The sequence below is a fragment of the Ips typographus genome, linkage group LG7, assembly GCF_016097725.1.
Source record: "Ips typographus isolate SLU linkage group LG7, UJ_Ityp_2.0, whole genome shotgun sequence".
Taxonomy (NCBI): domain Eukaryota; kingdom Metazoa; phylum Arthropoda; class Insecta; order Coleoptera; family Curculionidae; genus Ips; species Ips typographus.
In genome coordinates, this window is record NC_138428.1 from 2,997,167 (window position 1) to 3,022,066 (window position 24,900).

The following is a 24,900-nucleotide window of genomic DNA, read 5'->3' on the forward strand; positions in this document are numbered from 1 at the left end:
AAACTTTACTGCCGCCTATCTGGTAAAATTTTATATTCATAAATTCTTGTGCTGCGGAATAATAAAACCTCAACTTTACGAGTGTTATACCTACACACAAAAAAGGGGTAAATTTCACTAATAGCGGGAGCAGACTACTGAATTTGAATATGCAAGGAAAAAGGCGCAATTTTCCTATGAAAAAGACTGTTCCTACTGTTCCTAGGAGGCGAGTGCTCAATTCCAATGACCGTTGGAAATTCGTGCGATATTTCATACGGGTCCCGTGGTGCCAGCCGGGACGATTTTTTCCCGTCGAGCGGTAATAATGAATCCGCCATGATTCGGTGGCCATTTGTTTTAATTACGACCGCATCTAAAAGTAGAATTCGCCTCGCGGCCGGCTTCTCTACGCGCCACCGGCACCCCCCATTTGTCATTGGCTTGCCCTGCTCTAGCGGCTTTGGCCCCCTAGGGGCGGCGACGACTAGATTTCCCCGGGGGGTAGAAAGCGAATTACTTTATTACATTTGACTCGGATTTGTCTTGCTGAAAGCGTTTATGTTGCTTTTTCAGTCAGTACGTATGGCTCTTGAAATGTGATTGTTTAATATAGTTTGCTTCAGCCTTTTTGTTTCTTTTGTTGGTTGAAATGAGTTTTTTGCTTTGCTTTTTGGTAGGGCTCTTGGCAAAATATGATTTCAACCCAATCTCAATTTTCATAATGTAAGTGCTTTATGTGTACTCAGCAAACTCAATAAGGGTGTACAGATAGAAAGTTGGTGAGGACGAGATACACCACCTTCCCTCCAGGTGGCGAGAATTTTATTCTCAAAATCTGGGTAGAACCTTTCCGCAGTTATCCCGGTACTAACTGGGCTCTGACTGCACTCCTGGCACTTTCCCCCGCTTTGCCTACTCAAAAGGGGAAAAACCATCCCCCCCACACAGACGGACGAAAGCCGGCTGTTTGGACATTCTATAGTTTGCCAGGAGCACCAGAGATGGACGAGCTGACGAAGAAGAAATGGAGAACAAGAAGAGCGCCAGAAGAGCCCCTCCGTCAACGGGAGCATGCTTCTCCCAGGCCAGAGTAGGCCGATGCAACTCTAGAAACTTCCCGAAAAGGAAAATTCCTAAACTTGTAGCGACTTCCTCTTCCAGACCTATCCTTTTGGTCTACATCAGCGATGGGAGGATAAAAAGCAGTAGTCTTGCTTGACCCATCTATCTGAGGCCGCATTCCCAGCCAAAGAATATTGGCGCGATACCAAAACGAAAAAGAACGCCAATATAGAGAAAAAACAAGCTATTCTCAATCTCTGGAAATTAACAGAGTTGCAAGCATATATTGACCCCCAAGTAGAGATGGTAGACGATAAAGTGGAAAAGGTGAACCACAAAGACAAAAACGTACAAACTAGCTCTTCAAATCTGGTTCTGGTAACTTTGGTGTAAAAATGGATTCTTTCAAGGAGAGCGTCAATTTCAATGGAGTTCTCTTGGCACGATTGCAGTTCTGAGTGTTCTCTCTCCTTTGGGATGGAGCGGAAATCTTTCTTCAATTTCCTTTTGAATTCAACCCGACCAGACGGTTGACTTCTTTGTCTTGGTCGTAAAGACAACCGATTGCTATTTAACAAGAAGGGACAGTAAAGTAGTAAGAAGTAAATTTTTGTAAACGTATCACTTTATTCAATAAACCTAGTGACTATATCATACGTCATTGTAGTAATGATAGTAATAATAAAGGGTAGCGTAACATTTCGTAATAATATAAAATATGGCACCGCCACGACAATAGGCAAAACAATAAAAATGGAACTTTCAGGATCACTTTATAACCAATTAATATAGTAATGGAGTCGAGCTTAAACACAAAAACGTAACCTAACAACAATAAAGCCCCTCATTCCCTATAATCAGAAACAATTAACCATCGAATTACAGTAGCACCTTACAAAAAAAATTGCGTGAAAACGGCAAGAGGCGATTTTAATTAACAGTTCTTTGGTCAAATTTTTAAACCTGGAGCGACAATTTCATTCTTAAATTTCTACTTAACCTTGTTCAACAATTTAATAGTTTTTAGTTTCTAACCTTCTCAATGCAAAGTGAAGTAATAGTCCATGTTCTCACAGCGGAGGTGTATTCAAATTAATGAAAAGGAAACCACAAAGCCTTTTCAATGGTGAATAAACTTGTTGTGGAAACGGCTTTGTGTTTTCCTTTTCATTAATTCTTAATACAACATACATCACAATTCTGAACACCAGGTGCACAAATCACTTTGAAAAAGTGGTGTCTTTACAATTTGACCACCCGGTGTATCGTACAAAATGGCAACTAAAGAACAACCTCACCGACCATTACAAAAAAAATAATCCCTTACAACAGTATAATAAAGTAGCAGTAGTAGATAATTTTCGCGTGAACGCGCAGTCAATTATCGTTTTGTCCTAATTAAATTAAACGTTACCTAATATACACTGTATGTACAATTATGTTACAAGCGTTCGGTCCTCAGGCGAGCATCGGGCTCGGGGGCTAATCTCCCGGATGTTCCGGACAGGATCTATTCACTTCGAACCATTGGTCTATACAGCTAAAAAATACAAAAGTTTACTTGTTAGTTATGTTTGTCAAATGAGATAATCATTGTTTTTTAAATAGTTATTTATGTGATTAATTAGGAAACTTTTCTTTATCTCCAGAACAAGGGCTACCTGGCTTTTGCCTCACAATGTCTACTGCCATGTCAGACTCCATCATCAGAACAGAAATGACCAAACGAACAAAACATTTCCGCTCACTTGTCTACAAGAGCATAGGAATAAGTACAAAGACTGCTACAAAAATATATAAAGCAATTTGTAGACCACTACTTGACTATGGTAACATACTTATGGCAAACGCTTCAGAAGGAACTAAACGACAGATTATTTTAACAAATGATGCAAAAATCAGAAGGCGAACTCTGTATCGAATAGCAAGGAAACTTCTTTGCTATCATAGAAAAACCCTTCTCTATCGTAATATGGTATGGTACTCTCTACGTTTCGATTGGCAAAGATCGGCACTCAACGTAGCTATTCGGGTTTTGCAAAATAGAAAGACCAAATGAGGTCTTGCTATGATTTTATCTCTCTTGGGGCTATGAAATTTTGTAATTGTCAATCAATCAAATGTTCTGTTTTAAACCTTTATGCCCATCAGTGTCAACGTTGTGTTAATAAGATTAGGTTGGGGACCAATTGATTGCGTTTGCACCTGCCTTTCTTTGATTTTGAGTTTTTAAATAAAGTGTTAATCTATCTATTGTTTTTGAGGTGTAAGCTTTTTATGATGGAATAGTTAGTTGTATTATGGCTATTTGGGTTCCATCAACACATCCTAAAATCCTATCCTACGTCCTCCACAAAAAAAAATAGAAGACAATAAGAAACTTAAAACTGAAGAGACAACCAACAACAATAATGGCAACGAAACGGACTATTTTATAATGCAAACTTTGAAATATACGATTAATTACTGAGGAAGAAAGTAAAAAACGTAGAATTATTGAAATTATTGCCATTGATTTTTGTCATTACCCCTGAATACGATGAAACAAGTAAAAGCCCTAGATTTATTACTAGAAGTTAGTCAATGTTTTTTAGGACCGAAAGGTTCCCGTTTTCTCTTGACGGTGTCAGCTGAATGTGATAGAAAATAGCTTAGAGAGTACAACAGTAGAAAGACATTTTCTTTCTTGTCTATTTCTCCAAGAGTTCGCCTCCTGGTTTTCTAAAAAAAATTATAAGTCACTAGTGAATTATGAGCTCTAATCTATCTAATTCAATTAAAATGACCATAGTGATCCTGTTACAATGATGGTGTTGGATAAAAGATCAAAAATGACGTCACGCAAAAAAGCTCCTACGTCACGAAGCACGTAACGTCCCGCAAATATTTTGTAGAAATTCAAAGTAACCGCTTTACTGAGTTCCTTTTTTGTTTGAAAGTTCCCAGTACTTTTAAAGCTTATAAAAACATTACCTTCCGACTAGATACTTACGTTTTATGGTATATACATAAACAGGGCAGCCTGGCAATGACGTCACCTTGACTAAGTTCCTCTAAACAAATGACGCATTCCTCGCCTTTGTCATCTGTCAATACGTCTTCTACAAAACAAATAAGTTTGTATGAGAACGAACCGAAAAATATGTCACGTGAGATACTCACCGTTGTATGATAGGCGAGGTTTCGTCAGGCACATAACCAGATGGCATTCTATATCGTCTGGGACTACAAATTTGCTACAGACTGGACATTTGATGCCTACAAAAAAAATTACTAAATCAAGTTTATTTATACACTTCTTTATGCAAAATACTGTTGCTTTGAAAGTGGCGCAGTCGGTAGAATAACCATGTTTTTTCTGGTTATACTGAAAACTTTTTTAAATCTTTGACTATTCTGGGGAAATAAATTGACTTAACCACAAAGGAATCCACGTGAATTTACTTAGCGCGTAATTAACTAATAATTGTATGATTACACACATTTAAAGCACGTAAATGTAGCCTGCGGAAAACTGGGGTAGAATCATTAGCAACGTCGGGTTGACCTTCCTAACAATGGAAGAACGACACCACGCTACCTACAGTAATTTTTCTAATGGTATTGGCTATCGCTCGAGGGACATCAATTATGTATCGCTTATTTACCAACGGCATATGGAATAATAATCGATACCATGGGACAATAATCCGTATGAATAAATCAAAAGACGTTCATTGATGGAGAATCATAAAAGTCACGTTCACACGGTGCAGTTTGACAGGTCAAGGACAGTTCTTACCAACAGTAAATAGTATTTAAATATTCCAAAAACTTCGGATTATGTGTGGATTTATGTCGGAAATGCTGAATGCTTAAACTGAAACAAAATGTTGAGTCTTTAAGACTCTTGAAAGTTGTTTAAGAGATAGATTTACATTTTGCAAGCAACATTTCTATAAAAAAGCACGTCAAAGTGGCATCTGTCAAATTTTTTTAGTCAATAATAACCATTTTTAACTTATAAATTGAGTGTCTTGACTCTTAAATCAAACGTCTCTGCGTTTTTCGGATTGTTGTAAGATGAGTGTAATTTATGGACAAAAACTGAATCCGATAACAAAAAGCTGTAGGAAATTAAATTGTACTGTGTGAGCTATCTTCTATTACAACTTATAAAATTAGTGTTTGTGTTACTTGTTACACCTAATAAATCAGAAAGTGTCTTATTAGTAAGTGAGCAGTCAACAGAGGGCGCTTAAAGAGTATTTAAAAAAACGACTAACTCCATCTAGAGACACAGCTCAGAAAGATAATTTAGTCTAATGTACCTATCTTTAGGTTTTGTTTGTTTGTTGTCTTGACAGTTTAGTTTATGTCACAATCATTAGCGTTGTCTTAAATAGACAATGTAATGTTGTGCGTAACGTTTTGCAATCCCTTCAACCAAACCAGTACTGAACTACTAGTTTGTTTTTGAAACAGTATCGCAAACGAAAACTAGAGCAGTTTATAGCAACATTAATTGTGATACATTTTTACAGACAGGACATTGAACCTGTCAATGTTAAAATGGTCTTTCCAATGTGTCACTCAAAAACGTTTGCAGTGGCGACTGGCGGTTGTTCTCTGTACTACTGAACTAAATGTGTATGTCTGATTGCCTACGCTTCAATGCCAAATTGACTATAACAGTTTCAGTTTTATATTGGATAAGTTTGCGATAAACCGCTTATGTTTAGGATTGTGCAGGGTGTCCCATTTTCAATTTCAGGTTATAGTGAGTAAGTGGATTTTTCCTCTAATTAAACTAAATGTTTCAATCAACCTTCTAGATTATTTTTACATTGTTAACATAACAGAAAAAAACAGTTGCTAACTAAAAACCACACGTAGTAGTAAATGGTGACGTACACACTAAGTGAGACACACCAATTAACAGATAAACTAAAGAAGGAAAAAGTGTACAAAAATAACCAGGTGCTAATTAAAACCTACATATTTGCGCAGCAAACATCAAACACACAGTGATTAGTTACCGTAGACGACCCGATGAAAATTTCCGCCCGTTTCCGCATCATCTTCCGGTAAACAAGATCCGATAGTGACCCCCATGACCCCTTAAAAGTCGATACAGAATGTATTACGAAACTAAATGGGGGGGGAAACTGAGGGAGACAGACTACATGCAACAGTTTCCTGAGCACTAGAGACAACACAGCGAAGGCCGGGACGTAGCGACGTCGTAATTCGACGCCGGTGCGCTATCGACGCCGACGCTAGGTCGTTTACGGGAATCACGGCCTTAATAATTATCCTGTTCAAAGAAAATTTGCGTAAAAGTTAACTAAACCTTGAGGAGTTAACAAACAACGTCCTATTTTTAATACAAGCGGACAAAAACATTGAGAGGTCGATGCATCGTTTGTGGAATTTATTTGTCGGGTAAATATTAAGTACGACACGGACAGCCCGTTCACCCGATTTAACTCCGTGTGAACGCCCTTTCCTTGTTACAGTCAAACTCCACCAGACAATTTGTTCCCATAATATACTGCTTTAGACCCTGTTAATAACTAAAAGTGGTTCTATCCTAGTTCAAAGTACTTCACAAAACGTGACTCCACCAAGAGGTTTTCTTCCTGGATTTCACTTTTAGTGCAACAACTTTATTCTATAAAAAATAAAGTAGTACTATGAAACAAGGCATAGGAAAAATCTCTTACATTTGAACATTTTAAGTTAAAAACTTTAGCTTTGATTACAGAGAACATGTGTGTAAGTAGTCTATGTTACCCTATTATACAGTTTTTTGAGGGATTTATGAGGCTAATAAAGGAACATCTTTTTTAAAAAGCAAATTTTTTACTTTTGTTTCTACCTTAGAACTCAAAATTTACATGTTTTGACCACTGTCTGTGAAAGCTCTAACCTGGTTTCTGCATAATACTTCTAACTTGATTCCTAACATAGACGTTAGTAAAGAAGAATAGAACAGAAGTATGTTGTGGCTGGATTGGAACCAATTTTCTTACGTTAGTAGTAACATTACCAAGCTTTACAGAAACATTAAACAGAACAAGTAATTGTAGTAATAGTAAAATTCTATTTGTTGACCAAACCATCTTCAGAAACATCTCAGGGTACCCATATTCAAAATTGTATCTTTGCAGCTTTCACCTTGTAGCAAAAGGTAACCCTTTGTAGAACATTTGGAATACCCTGTATACTAAAGAAATTTACAAGTTACTCAACGGAGGGAGAGACTGAAACTGTTTAAGACACTAAGCAAGCAGAAACACCTTTATCATAAGGAACCTAAAATCCTTAATAATCTCTCAGGTGGTCCTATCATAAGACTATTACTGCGTGATGGTAGTTGATGGTAAGAGTTGGACTACAGAGAATGCTGTCTGGGTGCTTTTGTTTCTCTGGACTGGCACTGCCACTCTACAAGAGTGCTTATCCTAACAACCTTCACAGTTATACTAGAGATCAAGCAAGAGATGACCTGGTAATTAGTGTCAGTAGAACAGAAAGGTCAAGGAATGGAGTGAACTATGCCGAAGTCCACTTTTTACCATTTTTTCTTTAAGCATGTTCATTACCGTGGTTTAAACAACAACGTTATCACAGTAAATGAATTAAATTTTATTATAACTTATTAAACTGAGTTAGGTTAGGCTTATTATAGAAACAAGATTTACAGGCTTACTCCTCAAAGTACGTGACACTGTCAAATCAAGATTGCAGTAAAAAACCTGTTTCAACCTTAAAAAGTTAGCAGGGTAATGACTCATTGCATTAACATGCACATTCAAATTTCACCATAGCCTTAAACTGTACTTAAATATGTCTTGCTTCAATATTACAATCTAAACAAATTCCATTGTCTTTCTAGAAGCAACAGTTTATCAAAACCATTCAAATCTTCTTATCTCATGCTACCAGAGATTATAAGTACCACAGAATTGTGTTGTTTTCGTAATTTTGAGTGGTACAGCAGATAACTGTTACGTTTCCGCTATAACAATCTATTTAAAAAGCATAGACAATGTAGTCACAAAAAGTTATTTGGGAAAGACTTGGTATGCTCCAAACAGTATTATCTCAACCTATTGTGCAAAAAATATGTAGGACACCAAATATTTGTACACCTATGATTAAGGTGTGACTTTTACTAAAACACTCTTATCTAAAATACTCAATTTTACAGTTAAATGCACTAATTAGGGCTATCAACCTGGTGCAATAAAATTCAGAAGATGACACATAGAATTTAAAAGAAAACAATGACTCGAAACCTGACAAATTGTTTTTGCATATAGTTAGGCATATAGTTGACTGTTATTGTTTAAATTTCTAGAAAGTTCAAAGGTTTCGCCAAAAACCTGTAAACATTACTACGTTTTTGTTCCAATATGACAAAAGTATAGATAAAACGCATTAAACCAAACCTTCATAAATCCCCTATAATAATAATTACAGGCTTAATTTATGAGTTAGAAATAAATCACTCTGTCAAAACAGGCACCAACCTTTTTCGTTAACAACAAATTCATGTCTCCAAATGTCACTACCGAGCAGGTCCCGTTTGTTTTTGGTCTGATCATGGTTATGATGATTCGAACTGAAACTCAGGCCCATTTTAACAAAAAAAAAAACACTTTCGCCTTGCGCAACTTAAATATGTTAACAGCGCGAAAACGAGTTTAGAAATAAGTTCACTTTACCCACACCGTTGCCGTATTACTTGTGATAATTTTTGAATAATTATCGGGCTGTCGCGCGTCAGCAGGTTCAAGAAACCGTTCCTTACAGAAAAACCGATATAGGGGGGAGGTACCCGAGTAGAGAACCAACTGAGTAACCAAAAAACAACAAACTTTTATCTCCGAAACAAACTTAAGAGGCCTAACTTAATTTAGGTAGGGGATAATCCCTGAAAAGTGACAGTTGTAGAAAGTTTAGGGTCTCTTAAAGGCTTATCTAACAAACTGCGGTCACTGAATCTAGGATTAGTAGCAGAATTGGCAGGGTTTCAACGATGTTTATTACTTAATCGCGACCATAAATATGTTCCCAATGTCGATACCCTAAAAACAAATATTATGCTTAATTAGGTCGAGTCGTTTTGCTTCACAGTTGTATCCCAAAGAAAGTGTATTGATACAACGAAAAATAGCTGTGAGTTGAATTGGGTCAGAAATTAGAAAATATTTTTACTGTACCAATGGTGTTTGACAACTTAAAGCTTTGCTTTGGTATTAGCTTAGCGATTTTCAAGGTTTTAAGCTGCTAATTCTTGACTTTGACGTTATCTACTTTGATGACTTCACTTTGACAGATTTAATCCTGATGATTGATATTTTAAAGCAGGTATTAGAGGATGTAAATTTGTTCTTATACTGCCAAGTTGTACAAACTTATTTACTCTTCTAGGGTCGGTTGGGGACTTTTCATCAGACACATGCCACTGTTTTTCCCGATTTTTGTGGAGCTGTTGCCAAAGCACTAACACTAGTGAAGATAAAAGTAATACCCAGATTTCTCCAAGTGATTCATTACAAAAAATAATATAAAATATTTATAATAACTCACCATTTAAACTCCATATATGTCCAGGTAAAGAGTGGGCGGCATAAACTCGGGTTAGAGCAGCGGCGGCCGCGTGACCTATCAGTCCCCCATGGGCCCCCTCTTCTCCAACGCTACTGTCCGTGTCCGCCCCCGGGCTGCCCGCCATCGAACACTCGCCGCCCAAATTCGGGCCCCCATTTTCCGCATGGTGCTGATCCCTGGCCGAGCTTCCGTGCAGGTCTGGAACGCTGGAAAGTGACCTAGAAAAATGATTTCTCCACTTTTGTTTCATTTAAAGCCATCATATTCAGTTTTTAAAATGTCGTCTAAACTAACTTTATTTTTCAATATCATGAAAAAGTTTAGAGAATGTTTAAAACTAGTATGAAGACTCTGTATCTTCTAGAGTACTGAAGATCTTTAATAAAAGACAACTCTCATTATTTAAATTTGATTTCATTTAAATTTTTGTACTTAGAGTACTATTTTTGTTTTTTATTTTTACTGAACCACCCTGTGGATAATTTATTTGATGATAAGAATGTAACTTTGCTTCTTCTTATTTGTCACATTCAACACATTATTACCTCATTCCATTTTACTTTGTTTGTCATATGTAAATGGTATTGTGTTCGATTTAACTTCATATACCATTCTAACAGTGTATTTTAATTTGTCCACCCCTCTTTGAATTTAAGATTGCTACCATAGGAATTCTCTGAAGTTTAACTGTTATCAACATCTCAGATGAAAATATTTTTGCATATTTTTTTAACTTTATTTTTCTTTATTATTGAAAACTAGTATAAGTTAAATTTGACTTTTTAAAAAGTGTCCAGTTGAGTTAGGTACTACTATTACTGTAGTACTATTTCACTGTAGTAAAGTAGTAATAAAATTTGATTGAAAATGCTTTTACACAGTTCTCACCCCTCAGAACTTATTTCAAGAAAGCTGTAAATAATTTGCCTATCAACAGTGTCACAAATTATAAAAATTGCCAAAAAAATAGACAAAACATTACACTAATCCCATGACAAGACATTTTTACTTTTGCAAATCATTCCTAAAGTCACAATAAAAAATCACAGTCACAAAGTCTGAAAGGAAACTTTTAGTGGGTACATAGAACAAAATATCATAAAACTATGTACAATTTACTTAGTGATACTGATATCTAAGGTGATAACACAATTTATCTTAAACTTCAAAGTGACCCTACTGTTAGATTCCAAATAAATAGCTAATAACTTTGTTAAGGAACTTTTGAAAGTAGGTGATATTGATGAAATCAGTTTAGAGTTTTCTAAAAATGTTTGGATATACCTAATTATCTATTCAATATGTAAATAATGTTGTAACAAGATAAGCTTTTCCAATGGTATCTTATTGACTGTTAATCTCTATTTTCAACTTTAAAAAGATAGAGAACAATAAATAATTTTTTATATGAACACAATTTCATTGATTTTTATTTGTTTCACATTAATGTTTTTTAGTTGATTAAAAAAAGGTTTGCATATAATAGTTTATATGCATAATCAACACATTTTCAGGCAATTTACCTTCTTTGTTACCTACATGATTCAATCAATATTTTAGCAAAATTCAAGGGGTACAAATGTTGAAATATAAACCATAAGTGAAAGTTACTTTTTCAAGCACTATTATCAAAACTTTTATGTATAAATTAATAACAATTAGTCCCCACATTTCTATAAAATGGTCCAGTCAGAGCCCTTTCCTGTTTACATTGGAAACATGCCCTCCAGTAGATTTTAAAGGAGATTTTGAACTCCTACAGATTTTAGTACATATTAAAGCAACACAGAAACTGCTTAGATAAACTATCAACAAGAGACAATGACCATCCTGTATAAACAGGTTTACAGCCTTGAATCCAATTTAAAACCACACAGTTTATTTATTTTTCTCCACATCAGGCTCTGTTCTTTGTGCAGATTGCCTGTCCCAAAATAAACAGACACAATTTAGAAAAAAACAAACATTTGACTCTAGAAATGTTGAAATCAAACCTTAATGAGTATTTAGTTTTCTGGAAAACCCCAAGTAACTTAATATTTGATGTATTACATAAATGTGATAAAAACAACAAACACTCAGTTTGATATTTCAAAGTGGCACTTTTGAAATTGTTAAATTTACAACTGCAGAAAACTGTGTCTTACCTGGCTCGTTGTCTATCATTCTCCATCCCCAAAGACCTCATAAACCGAAACCCTGGATTAGTAACCACCTCAGTACTGCTGCTGGTTGAAAAGGCCCTGGTTCTTGGGCTTTGTGATCCATCATTTGTGGTGCTCAATTTAGCCCCCATTTCAAACTTGAGCTTAATGAAGCGTTAAATAAGCGGCAAATAGGTGCGGACTGGTTTTGTTACATTGTTTTAAAGCTTTTTCTTCAGGAAAACTGAAAATGGTCAACCAAACAGGGGGTCACGTACGCGAACATTACAGCACTAGTACGGTAAACTGGATACGAAATCGAGATAAACGGCACGCCAAAAAGTGAAAACTTTGCTTTTTCAACCCCGACAAAGGCTGTTAAGGCTGTTACCTGCTAAAAAAACGGAAAAACCAACACAACTTTGCAATACAAGAGCCAGTGATTGGCAAACATCAATAAACTGTCAGTGTCACTAATGCCATCGTTTTTTGATTCTCGACAGTTGACAGATGCTTGTTGAACTCATCGAGCTATAAGTTGCACTTTTATGATAGAGGTATAAATAGTTCAACTTGAGACAAATTAATTTAAGGAAGTTGTACAAGATGATAAAACATTTCCATTACGGAAACCAGCATGCAAAAATAAACTTTTTACTTTTGTCGGTATTTGTGGGGCTTCCATCCCTCTCTCACCCCCCTTTTATTTTACCGTTGCGCACCCCATTTCGATAATCAATAGTCTGACTGACGTCAGCAGGGTTAATCTCAAACCTACCACATTCCCTTCAAGTGTAATCAAATCATATAAACACAGTGTTTTTCGGCATACATAATGGCTTTTTCCTGTGTTTTTCTCCAAGGTATGTATAAACGTTAACTGATTCGTGCTTGTGTGTGTGTATTTATTCTATTTTACGCACGGTATTTTACGATACTTTAATTTGAGAAAATATACAAACGGTAGTCATTTATCATTTTTGGTTCCTTGTTGGAGAATAATATTTTTTTGTTTTTGAGCTTTGTCTGTTATATTTCAGTCATACGTTTAGTACTTATTATATTAGTTTCTGCAGTAATTTACTGGTTTTTCAGTTTATTGTTAAATCGTTATTTTTTGAATTAAAATACTTAATAAATTGCAGTAAGATATTGCCAGCATATTTAATTAAATCTCCCGCGCTCTTTTATGGATATTATCCGTCCGCTTCTCTCACATTTTCTAGCATTTCCGGAGGTCTGAATTGGCCAGAAGAGGCCTTAACAATTACAGATCTTCAAGCAATGACCATGTTAAAGAAATAATTTCAAAAAATGATTTAAAAACTACCTTATCCCTGATCTGAAAAGCCAACTTTTCTTCCACTTTAAAAACCTTGTCTCTAGGACAAGACTTAAATGGTTTAGATTGAGGGTTGCTAGAAAATGGCAAATAGCATAGTAAATGCGCTATTCAGCAACTTGTTTCAGAACACCGATTTCTGAAACAATCAAGAGTCACCAACTAAATTCCTCATGATGGTAGAGGACACCACCCAGGACGCCCATGGCTACTCCAAGCTGGTGGGGAGAGCCAGAAAGAGACAGAGCGACGGGTTCTCTAATGCCAGGGCGGCCTACGGCAACATATCCCCACCAGTCGACTCCTTCAATGTCATCTACCTGTCGTTCGTTTTGGGTGGGATGGGGTTCCTCCTACCGTACAACAGGTTTGGCGCTTCCGAAACTAATGAAGCAACTCTACTTTGTGGTATTTAAACAGCTTATAATGGCCATGGACTACTTCAAAGTGCGTTACCCTGCCACCCCTATAGTGTTTGACATGTCACTTGTTTATATTGTGGTGGCGCTGCTAACAGTTCTAACCAACAATCTCCTGGTAGAGACATTTTCTTTGAACTCCGGATAAATTTTGGTTATTTCTATAGTATCTTTTTAATTATCCGGAGTTAACTGAATGTTGTAGGTTACATCATGTCCTTCATAACTTTAATATTGTGGTGGTTTGTGAGGTTTGGTGGGAGGCTTGGGGCTCCAGCACTTCATATACAGTAAACTTGGCCGCTGTGGCTGTAGTATCAGTAGGCTGTACCGGTAAGAACTGTTTCTTTTTTCTCAAATTAGAAAAAAAAACATTCAATTTTTCAGTCCAGCAAAGTAGTTTCTATGGTTACACTAGTATGCTACCTCCTAGATACACCCAAGCTGTGATGGTAGGAGAAAGTAGGTTTTCTTTCTCTATTACCTACAGAACCTAAAGCACAAATTTGATTTACAGGCACTTCGGGAGTGTTCACTTCAATAGTCCGAGTCATCACTAAGTTCATCGTGAATGAGTTACGCGGCAGCACCGTCTACTTCTTTACAGTGTCAGTGTCCACTGTCCTTACCTGTTTTGCCATGTATCACTTGATTAGGCGTTCCGATTTTATTCAGTTCTATATAGCTTTGTGCGACAGGGCTAAAACTAGAATCACTTGGAACCGACTGAGGATGCGGGACTTGTAAGATAATTTTGTGGTGCTTTACAACCGGAGGAAACTTTAGTTTTTAGATTGAAACCAACGATTCTCAATATGGAATTCTGAAAATCCAGACTAGTCCTCCGCCTTCAGCGTCATCAGGAAACCAGTTGAGTTTCGCCAATCCTGCTTACGAGCCTTCGGCTCCTGTCCCTACTTACAAGGTTGAAGATGTTGTGGTTAGAGGCAGGCATAGTGTCAGCACCAGTGGAGTTGGCATCAACGCTTTAAAAAGTGATTATCCTGATCATCCAGGAAGTCCAAAGAAAAAATATATATTTTTAGGAGGAATTCAAGCCCGATGGGAAGTAGCAAAGGCCACATATCAGTACATGTTCTCCATATGCTTGGTATACTTTGCCACACTCTGTATATACCCGGGGGTGGCTTCGGAAATTGTTAGTCCCACTTTAGGGAGTTGGATGCCAATCTTAGTGATGGCGCTGTTCAATATTTCTGATTTGATTGGTAAAATGGTGGCGAGTGGAGCAAGGTACGTCCATCCTGGCAAGTTAAACCTTATTAAACCCAATATTGATTAGGTATTGGACAGGACCAAGACTGGTAAAGTGTTCAATAATGAGATTGCTCCTGGTTCCGTTGATGATAATGTGCGTGGCGCCTCGGCAGGGCCCGAGATTCACCTCTGAGTTAACTGCTTGTATTTATTCAATTATTTTGGGGCTGACCAATGGCGTTCTGGGTAGTGTTCCTATGATCCAGGCTCCTACTAAAGTGGAAGATCGACACAGAGAGTTGACAGGTGAGTATCACATTCATTCATATAGATCTTGTAAGTAGCTGGTCCATTTTTCCTTATTGATTTGATTAACGCGTATTAGCTCACTTGTTTTGGCTCCTTATAAATCGCCACATTTGCTTCTGTAGTCCGTAGAAGTCTTTCTGTAATATCTTTAAAAAGTACTTCCAGTACCTAACCCTTTCTTGAAAGTCCACTTCTCCTATGACTGTAGAAGATCATCATTCCTCAGTTTGCTTGCGTTCTTGGACCTTTCTTTAACAAACACAGGTCATACTGTTTACCTACGACATCAGTGTAAATAGCTAATTACGCATAGTTTTCCGTTACGTAATGACCCTCTTCCTTTATCGTTCCAATACGTTGAAAATACCAGGTGTCCAAGAGCACCCTGGACATAGGAGATTAACATGGGAAAACGGTTTTGATTTTTTGGCGCCTGTACGGTTCATTTAATGGAAAAAGGCTTTAAATAAAAGTTGGTAAAAAAATCCACCCTGCAGCTGTTTTACAACTAGAGTGATGGCGTGTCAAAGTTGTCTTCAAGCTTAAAATGTCACATATTGTAAAGTAACTATGATGATCTTGACTTGGACAGTCGTATTGAAATCCCCTATACATTATTTTAGTACATTGTTTAGCAGAGCAGTTTAAAGGTAATCTCTGGGCTCTGAATCTCTTAACAAAATTACTCATAAATAAACCTAAAATTGACGTTTAACTGAACAACATTCAACAGGCAACATGATGACGTTAATGTACATGTTCGGACTGGCCGCCGGATCCTTGGTGGCCTACTCGATTGAACACGCTTTGGGCCCGATAGACGATCGGGAATTCTACACTGTCGCCTGGAATCATCCAGAAACTACTACCACTCACCTTAGCACCACTGTTCTGCCTTTAACCAGCTCCAAAACTATCATCGACGCTGCTAATGTGACCGCAACCAGTTTGTTGTAATTTACCAAAACTCTGTTAACAAACAATTTTCAAACTGTTTGCAACAAGGGAGGATTACAACGAAGTCCCCTCAAATAAAGCTTTAATAATTAAAAATAAGTAAAGGAATGACTGCGAGAAGGTTAATCATTATCAGTTATTTTGTCTAGTGCTAATACTCTTAAATGGGAATAATTGATCAGATAGAGCTAATTACATGGGAATTTTGTCGGATTTAGGGATTTCTAGGTAAAATTAAACGAACGACTTGTCAGTTAAGGTTCTGTCAATCTAACCTTCGAAGAGCTTGAAGGGACAGACTGTACCTGGTCATCATTTCCTTGTTGATAGCCTCTAAAATCTGTCTTAAAAGCCAAAAATTAAGGGTTTTGCTGAAAATTAGATCAGAAACTTGCAAGTACGCTGTTATTAAGTTAACTTGCAAGATTTTTACTATTATATTTTTGTTGATAGGCTCTAAAATCTGTCTGTCTGTTTTAGTCCAGTTTTATGATTGTTGTCTTTAATTTTTAAATTTACAGTGCTCTAATTTACGCAAATACTGCACATGTGGACTCTATGTGTGTTTTATGACAGTTTGACAAGCGTCATTGACACTACAGTGCTGCCATATAAGCTGAAACTTTAAAAACAGTTCCACAACTACTGACTTAATACATATTTACCGTCTTATTAATAATGTACTTTAAGCTTGGATTCAAACAAACCTTCTTCACTAAAAACTCAACTTTCTCCAAAGATTTAAAACTTTCTAGCTCTGATGAACGTTTAGAAAGAATCTCAAAACGTTGGTTGACAACTAGTTTTGCTCTACCGTCTTAAATCCGACATTATTAACATATAAATGAATGGTTTTATTTTTGGTAAAAGACACGGCAAAAGACGTCATCATATCTCTTTTATACTAAAAACCTGTAGTTTGGTGCGCAAATCCGGTATTATATCTCTATAAACCAAATATTATCTGTCTATATATGCACGACCCAGTGTAACCTGATGTCTAGATACCAAAAAATTGTGTATATGTTATAGTAAAAATAACCAGTAAACCAATAAAAAATGGCTTCCGTTAACGGTTTCGCTTTAATATAGTAAGATCAACTTACAAACCATTGATTTTAAAACAAAATGACATTTACTGCACTTATTAATGTTAATACATAAATAAATTACTTACACTCATACACATACGGACAAACTGCATTATTACCCTGGAATGTCATCAATACTGAACGTTACTAGTAACCGATTACTTCGACTTCTTAGTTTCCACTTGTTTCTTTCCGGCACCCTCATCAGGAACCACCTCTCCGCTGATACCTTCAACTCGACTAGCGTCCACCGGATACAACCTTTATTTAACAATTTTTTTTAAAAACACTGATCCACCAACTTAGCTGAACTTACCATCGTTGGTATAGATAAATGAGGAAGACTACATCGTCCCTTAAACAGGCTACCCGATGGGCGGTCGGCATGGTAATGATAAAAGCAAAAATATCGTCAATAAAAGTGTTAAAAGCTCTGTAAGTGAAAGCTCTCCAAGGTAACGCCGCCACTGACTTCAGTCTATAGTTTATAAAGAGCTGAGGAAGCATGAAGAGAAAACCGAAGGCGTACACCCCGTTTACGAGGCTGTTAATAGTCCAGGAGTACCAACTGAAATTTTGTTATTTGTTAAATAGTGTTGTTTGTACTGTTTTCGGGTCAAACCTTTTATGAGGTTGGTAGAGGAGTGAATACAAGGCGGCAGCCAGACAGAGAGGATACAGCAAGTAACTCAAATATCTCATGCACTCTTCGTCGTATTTACGGGTTTCAGCTTCGGCAGCCGATTCGGATTTATCCCGGTGAAATTTGAAGCCTTTCCATGAAATGCTCATGTTCGTTTTGCAAACTTTACTTACTTTCCACATCTGAAATTTACCATAAATTTGGTAGGTAATCAGTGTTTAGAATCTGTTGTAGATAAATTTAACTATAACTGCAAAAGTGAATAAAAAATTATTACAGAAAAAAAACAGGAGTAAAAATCATCGCTTTCTGCGTAAAATAGTAATACACCAAAACCAAAAAGTTCTCTAAACCTTTCCTGAAAATTAAAAAATAAGTTACTGTCATGGTCTCTTCCTCCCTTACCCTGCACAAATATCAAATAAACATAAATGTGGAACCCTACCTGAACTAACAAGAAATGTATAACCGCAATATTTCATACCTCAATAACGGTGGCAACACCTGCCGGCACCAGAACCAACAAGGAAGTACCTTCGTCCAGCAGAAACAAAAACACCACCGTCTGGGAGAAAGCCCGCCAGAAAACAGCTCTGGTAGACAGACCGGCCATCGAAGTTTGCGATCTCCAGAAGCTCACGTCGTTTTTGAACGACAGAAAATCCAACAACAACTAGACAATGCCACAAATTATACGAGACCCACTAGCTACAGAAAAACCTTACGTGGATGCTCCCTATAGCCATGGTGGCGCATAAAAGGTACAGATTAGTGTCCCCGAACACGCCCTTAACTTCGTCCAGGTCTTTATCAGTGAAACCCAAATGGACAAACTGTCTAATGGTCTCCTCCATTTGGATGCAAAACCTGTTCTTGCCGAGTGTTATGGGAGTGTAAATAAAGGTAAAGTTCATCGATTCGGTGGTGGGGGTGATCTCCACCAAGTCCTTGAGTCTCATATTGAGGAAGTCTTCGTTAGCGATAGGTAAGAATTGCGACTTTTGATTAATGCGCATATGTCGGTGCAACTCGTAAGGCACATCACTGAAATAAAAAATGTTACAATATTTGACCATTAATAAAACTCACAAAACTGACGATTTTCTCTAATAAATATTGGGTTTTCTTATAAATAAGCCAGTTTATTGAATTCTGAATTGCGCAACTTTGCCTTAAGTAAGACGTAAGACCTATATTTTATGTAAATAATATACAAAAATAGTAAACATTTTGAAAATTTTCTATTTCAATATTGTTTTTGAGAAATAACACACTAAATAAAAAACTCTTCTCTCTAAAATATTTTCTGAGTTTGTTTTCATAAAATTAATTATTTTTTTGATGTCGATGGCCCATGTTACATGACAAGATGTTTTGGTTCTGGTCGATATTTATACCTCTACGGCAAGACCAGTAAGACCATTTATACCTCTATGGCATGTCGTCTGTCAAAACTCGAAACACTGACACAGTAGTTGACGTATTTAAAGTGTCGTCTTGGTTGAAAAAGTTTAAATAATTTAGCTATTTTACCCTTAAGATTTACCAATTTTTCGACATTATCCGAGTAATTACGCTACAATAACCATTACTAATTTACTCAAACTAAGTGCAACTACCATTCGGCTTTACTTTGAGGTTAAAGTTTTAACGAAGTGTCGCTTTAAGATGTACGAACGGAACGTTAGTCACTCCCAATTAAAAATGTAAACAAACCATAGAAAGAAAGAGATTTTGCCCATACTGTTTTTTCACCCAATTTCCTTCAAAAACTGTGATGAATACAAGTGAACAGCCGCACAATGGCTTCAGCAATACAAGAATTTCGCGAGGCAGCTAGAGGAGAGCCGACACCTACCAGGATTGCCTCAAGACTACCTCAATATGTCCAGGTGCCTAATCTGTTAGCAAGCAGATCTTTGGGGTTGCGAACCCCCTTAGGTTTAACTGACGCCTTTATAGGCAGCATTTACAATTCATTTGACGCAATAAATACCCCCGGGTCCCCGGAGCCTGAGTATAACCACTATCAAGGTGGGGTGTTTAACATGGAGTTTAGTTTAGATGGGGGCCTGTTAGTTGCAGCCTGTGAGGGTAGACAAATTCTGTTATATGACAGTGGCAATCAGAGATTGGTGCACCAAGTGGAAAACGCGCATTACAACTGTGTTAATTGTATAAGATTTCTAAGTCACAACTCATTTGCCACTGGGTCAGATGATAGTTTGATTAACTTGTGGGATGTACGTAACTTGAGAAAGCCTACCAAAGTTCTGTCAGGGCACACTAGTTGGGTGAAAAACATTGAGTGGTCTGAGCATGAAAAACTTATGGTTACCTCAGCATTCGATGGGACAATTCATGCATGGAATTTGAATGATTTGGATGAGAACTTTAACAAGGTTTTTTTGATGAAAGGATTAATGAGAATGAAACTTACTCCAGATGGGACAAAAATGGTGATCTCTACCACCAATGGGTACCTGATTATAATACATGACCTGAACTTACACACCTTGTCTAAGGATTTGAAATCTTTTCGCCCAGACATATATCGACTGATGCAAATGGGCCATCAAGTTTTCCCAGGAGCCACCAAGTACAACTACCTATTCAGTCCCAACCAAAAACGCAACAGAATAGAGTTTATTGAAGATTTTCCTAATGAGGCAGAGGTAATTTCCTCACTTCAAATCCACCCATATGGTTGGTCTACTGTAACTAGAAATATCAATGGTGAAGAGAATGAAGAGTGGACTTCAGTCCACGACATCCAAGACAGAGACCCCAAGGAATATGAAGAAGCTTTTGAATATGTTGAAGAATGTGAAATAGGTGATGAAAGTGATGGTCAACATGACCCAGTACGCGATCTGTGGATGGGTTTTATACCAATGGCAGAATTTCACACAGATAATGACTGGCATCCCAGGCCTGGACATGAAGATACCAATCGGCTGCATAGTGGTTTAATAGGAATTCAAGACCCTTCTTCTGACAACCGCCCCGAGGATAAAAACAAAATAGTCAACAATTTAAAAAGACTAACACACTATGTTAAGGAGAAAAATGTTGGTAAAAGTTTTATTAAAGTGCTGGCATTTTCACCAGAGGGTCGGATCATTTGCTCCCCTTACGGTAGAGGAATGCGACTGTTGGCGTTCAATGACAAGTGCCAGGAGTTGTCTGACTGTGTTCCCGAAGAGCCCCGCGAATTAAAAACGGTACTCGAAGTGAATGACTATCATAGAGACATTGTAGTATCTTGTAGATTCAGTCCCACACATTATCAGCTTGTTACTGGCTGCTTGGGGAGTGAAATTAAGTGGTACCAACCTGTGTTGTAAATGTCGTATTTGAGATTGTATAAGGGTCACTTTTATTAGTTCAGTTTAAGTTCAATATAAACTGGAAATAGTTTAACTGTACTTATAAAACTGGTCTGAAAGCAAAATTTAAAATTGACGAAAAAAGACAATTTTAAATTTTCTATATAGTGTACTTTATTATAGTTTATACATAAATATAGATTTGAGATTATGTAATGTGAGGCTTACAGTGAGTCTAACCTAGTTTCTTATCACACTCTTGGTGGTATTTTTTTGTTGGACTGCATTATACTTTTTTACTATACCTCAAAATGGTGTTTTACTACATTCTAAAGAGAATTTGCTGCATCACAACCTATTTGAATCATTTCTCTCTCTAATCTGTAATCTAGTTTTTGATCTTATTCAGGCAAGATCAGTCTAGTTTTAAATCTTAATTGAACTGACTTTTTAATGACAAACACACACAATTATTAGTTCTCGCCATGTTTGTGAATTGAATTGGTGAGTATTATAAACAAACTTCCTCCAAAAAATGAAACTTGTAATTCAAAATCTAAAAGTACATTTTGGGTATTGCTAGTGCTGATTGGCGAAGAAGAGAAAAAATACTTGGCAACAACGTTGGCGTATGTTAACACAATGTAAATAAAATCATTTTAAATTAACCTGCAAATGAGGGTCACCCTGAAATAACATCTTTTGCGTATTAATACTAACATCGCCAATAAATAATTGCTTTTTCCATAAAAAAACTTTGCGCTTTTATGGTTGGAAGTATCTGAATTAAGGAAAATGTGATTCAGTATTTTTCTTAACTGTTCTTAACAACAGCGTTTTAAATAATAGTTATTTGCATTACCTTCTGTAACTAGCGCGCCAATAGTGTTTTTTTTATTATTTTTTTTTTATATAGTATTCAATATAGAAACTTTTTGTATCATTTATTTCTTTCGTATCGGTAACCGTTTTCAAGCAAATTGCATTTTTATTTTCAGAAAAGACAACTCATCAGTTTCATAATGCACATTGATGGTAGGGTAACTGAGATGTGTTTTTCTGATAAATTTGTAATTTTATGGAAAATAGAAACAGAAAAAATTAGTAGTTAGGATATTTCAATTTTAACTCCCTGTACTTCTTTAACAAAGCATTTTTGGAATATACCAATTTATATAGCAAACTATATTAATTTTTAGACGTAGAATCCGTGTTAGGTTTGCATATTAAAACCTGTATAATAGGGAACACCCTGTATAATAAGTTGACAAATTGGTTTAGCCGTTTTTTGGCATTTAAAAATTGTGATTTTATTGGTTTTTAACATCACAGGTGTCATTAATAATCCAAGAGACTAAATGTCATTAATTGTCTCTACATCCAGTGTGCAGAGCAAATTTGACGTCACGATGACGTAATTTAGCAACACAATATATTGACCAACCTCATCATGACGTTCAAGGAAAATTTATCACATTTGTATGTTTTTTCAGTTTTGTCATGGTCCTTTATTTGATTTGTTAACATTTTCTGCTGATTTACAAGGAACTCTATAACTTTTGCATTAATAATTTTCCTATCTGCAAAAATAAGTAGCCACAAACTGTCTAAATATTTTTAATGTCATTTTAAAAGATATCTCTAATATTCCAAAACTGTCGAATATCATAAACAACCCTGTATTTATTATTAAATAACGGGTGTTCAATAATTGTTATGGTCGTAGTTGGCTGTGGTTCTCTCGTTCTAGCATGAACGTAGGGCCGTTGATAAGTTCGTATATGGTTTGGATTGACAGCTGTCATATAATAATTGTTTGCAACGTTATCTAAGACATACGCTTTTTGTGACCATTGCCATCCATAGGGGACCTGACCATAACTATTATTGAACACCCGTTACTTAACATGTTTATCCAACCTTTTTTTGCAGCAAAAATTAAAAAATACATAATCTGTGATATGTATTGAACAAATTTCTTGACAGATGGCGAAGGAAACAGCTTTATTAAATTTTCTTTTGACCACATTTTTTGAGAATAAAAAAATATATGCAAGTTACTTAAATAAATAACTGTCTGCTATTCAACATGTTGCAAACCTCTCAAATGTCTTACCAGGAATTTTGCCAATATTAAAAACATTATCACTCAAATCTGATAACTGCAATAAAACTATCTGTTTCCCAATAATAATAGTTGCAACTTAAAAAGAAAACATAGATCACTCACCTGTGAGGTAAATGCAGTTCTTCAGTACACATTGTGATACCATACTTGGATTTTAAATGTGTCACTGGTTTTAACTTTTTAGCTGTTGAACCTTCCTCTTTCAGTAAATTAAATGTTGCACTCTGAGGAATGGCAAACCTAGTCAATCGACCTAAAGTCAAAATAATCTTAATAAGTTTAAGATGTTGTTTATAAGTTTAAGTAAACCTTTAATATAAGTGACATCCTCAAGGTTCACCAGCTTCTGGAGGTCCTTAGTGGTTCGAGTGTGCCTTTTTGGAGTGATTACAGTGTGTATGAACATAGTGCCGTTTTGTCTAACTGTTTTTGGAATTTTTACAGTAACATCCCTGAATTTAAAAAAGTAACTAACTAGGAAATTATTTACTGTAAAGTAAAAATACCTTTCAATTTGGTTTCGGTAATCAAAATCCTCCAACCATAACAACAGCTCAAACTTGCCACTTTTCGAATTGTCGGCTGTAAAAACCAACAGGTCCAGCTTGGGGTTATCATTTAAAAATGAATGATAGCAGGGTTCCTGAATTAAAGGGCTGCATTTGGGCGCCTGCCATATCGAGTAGATGCTCCAGATCGAGCGACCAACGAAAATTAGGAAAATTGCGGACCCTACTAGGGTTAATATCGGTTTCATTGCTGGGGGGGAAACCGGCCCCCGAAAAAAGCAAAAACAGTACCAAACTATCAAAAAGAGCGACACGTCGATGTTTTGGTTAGGAAACTGACAGGCGGCTCTGTAACAGATCGCTAAAAACACAGAAATGGTTGTGGTTGCCGGTAAAATGTAGTACAGATGGCGCTGTAATTCTGATCTGGTTTTAGTTTTCAGAAATTAACTCCCTTCTGACGCTCTTGAGGAAAATATGCCCCTTTTAGGTTTTCGCAGAAAATTAAATTTTATACAATTTTTTTCCCTAACATTTTCCTGATTTTGGCCATGTGGCCGAGTTACGAGTGAATGAAGTTTCCTAAGTAGACATTCAGACCATTTTCAGTCACTAAACATTCCTAAGCAAATTTCTCCCTTCTGATGCTCTCAAGGACAAAATGTCTTTATAAAGTTTTGGTAGAAAATTAAAATAGCTAAAATTTTTCCCTTTACACTTTTTCTGATCTCTGCCAAGGGTAAAGAAAAAATAAGTTGAAACTAAGACTGTGATTTTCGTTATACTGCACGCTATCAAACCTTCACAGTCTAAACCTTTACACTAGAGCCACTTTCTACTTAATAGTCAGGGAAGTCAATAACAAAAATCTCTCCTGAAAGCCCAAACAAACAGGTTTATACAAAATCAAGAGCAAAGTGGAAGAGTTCGTATTGAACCACGTTGAACTTTATGATTTAAGGTTGAAAAGAGCAGATAAGTTCTATACCCTCAATAGAGTAAGATTAAAAGGGTTTTCTTTAGGAAAAACGGCTATTTTAACGAGATCAATTATTGTAATTTTTTTTTTTATAGACAGACCTTAAGTTACACTCTAAATTCCATTTAGAGCCAGTACTTTTAGTTCAGAATAACTTTATTTTAAGTACCTATGTTATAGAAACCGT

At 36.4% G+C, this 24,900-nt stretch overlaps 4 protein-coding genes and 1 long non-coding RNA gene across 9 annotated transcripts; 3 read left to right on the plus strand and 2 right to left on the minus strand.

The window, feature by feature from the left end:
• Window positions 1–776: 776 nt before the first annotated feature.
• Window positions 777–1,803, plus strand: LOC145731533 (uncharacterized). The gene is made up of 2 exons (XR_014178826.1): window positions 777–1,156; window positions 1,192–1,803. It is a non-coding gene; the product is annotated as an uncharacterized LOC145731533 (long non-coding RNA).
• LOC145731529 (E3 ubiquitin-protein ligase ZNRF1) lies at window positions 1,652–12,248 on the minus strand. Of its 5 annotated transcripts, none has more exons than XM_081983352.1 (5): window positions 11,793–12,248; window positions 9,625–9,851; window positions 4,207–4,302; window positions 4,037–4,145; window positions 1,652–2,584 (listed from the first exon to the last, which is right to left on the minus strand). In XM_081983352.1, the coding sequence occupies exons 1-5, from the start codon at window positions 11,939–11,941 to the stop codon at window positions 2,527–2,529; spliced, it is 639 nt and encodes a 212-aa protein (XP_081839478.1). In that variant the 5' UTR covers window positions 11,942–12,248; the 3' UTR covers window positions 1,652–2,526. The 5 variants fall into 5 exon arrangements, with proteins under 5 accessions (XP_081839478.1, XP_081839477.1, XP_081839482.1 ...); XM_081983351.1 differs by having other exon boundaries at window positions 9,625–9,863; window positions 11,793–12,247; XM_081983356.1 differs by lacking the exon at window positions 11,793–12,248 and adding an exon at window positions 10,628–10,653.
• A 266-nt stretch (window positions 12,249–12,514) lies between these two features.
• On the plus strand, window positions 12,515–17,107 carry Ent3 (equilibrative nucleoside transporter 3). The gene is given in 12 exon segments (XM_081983335.1): window positions 12,515–12,652; window positions 13,260–13,687; window positions 13,690–13,704; window positions 13,756–13,782; window positions 13,785–13,883; window positions 13,938–14,012; window positions 14,068–14,262; window positions 14,265–14,293; window positions 14,344–14,545; window positions 14,597–14,804; window positions 14,854–15,074; window positions 15,811–17,107. Coding segments are annotated over 11 exon segments (1,647 nt in total). The 5' UTR covers window positions 12,515–12,652; window positions 13,260–13,335; the 3' UTR covers window positions 16,035–17,107.
• Window positions 17,099–24,084, minus strand: LOC145731518 (lipid scramblase CLPTM1L). Its single transcript, XM_081983336.1, has 8 exons — window positions 23,732–24,084; window positions 23,535–23,677; window positions 23,328–23,478; window positions 18,494–18,812; window positions 18,253–18,441; window positions 17,748–17,950; window positions 17,442–17,693; window positions 17,099–17,386 (listed from the first exon to the last, which is right to left on the minus strand). Exons 1-8 carry the CDS (start codon window positions 23,980–23,982, stop codon window positions 17,284–17,286), a joined length of 1,611 nt encoding a protein of 536 aa, XP_081839462.1. The 5' UTR covers window positions 23,983–24,084; the 3' UTR covers window positions 17,099–17,283.
• On the plus strand, window positions 19,259–21,409 carry LOC145731519 (DDB1- and CUL4-associated factor 10 homolog). Its single transcript, XM_081983337.1, has one exon. It carries the CDS (start codon window positions 19,571–19,573, stop codon window positions 21,113–21,115), a length of 1,545 nt encoding a protein of 514 aa, XP_081839463.1. The 5' UTR covers window positions 19,259–19,570; the 3' UTR covers window positions 21,116–21,409.
• Window positions 24,085–24,900: the final 816 nt, after the last annotated feature.

Excerpts from the sequence above, each read along its gene's own strand:
- LOC145731529 (XM_081983351.1), bottom strand. The coding sequence starts at position 11,941 with ATGGGGGCTAAATTGAGCACCACAAATGATGGATCACAAAGCCCAAGA. Across the intron at positions 4,303-9,624 it reads ACATATATGGAGTTTAAATG|GCATCAAATGTCCAGTCTGT; the intron begins GTGAGTTATTAT and ends TTTTTTTTGTAG. Across the intron at positions 4,146-4,206 it reads ACCTCGCCTATCATACAACG|AAGACGTATTGACAGATGAC; the intron begins GTGAGTATCTCA and ends TTTGTTTTGTAG.
- LOC145731519 (XM_081983337.1), top strand. The coding sequence starts at position 19,571 with ATGGCTTCAGCAATACAAGAATTTCGCGAGGCAGCTAGAGGAGAGCCG.
- LOC145731518 (XM_081983336.1), bottom strand. The coding sequence starts at position 23,982 with ATGAAACCGATATTAACCCTAGTAGGGTCCGCAATTTTCCTAATTTTC. Across the intron at positions 23,678-23,731 it reads TACCGAAACCAAATTGAAAG|GGATGTTACTGTAAAAATTC; the intron begins GTATTTTTACTT and ends TTTTAAATTCAG. Across the intron at positions 18,442-18,493 it reads TGGCTATAGGGAGCATCCAC|TTGTTGTTGGATTTTCTGTC; the intron begins GTAAGGTTTTTC and ends GGCATTGTCTAG.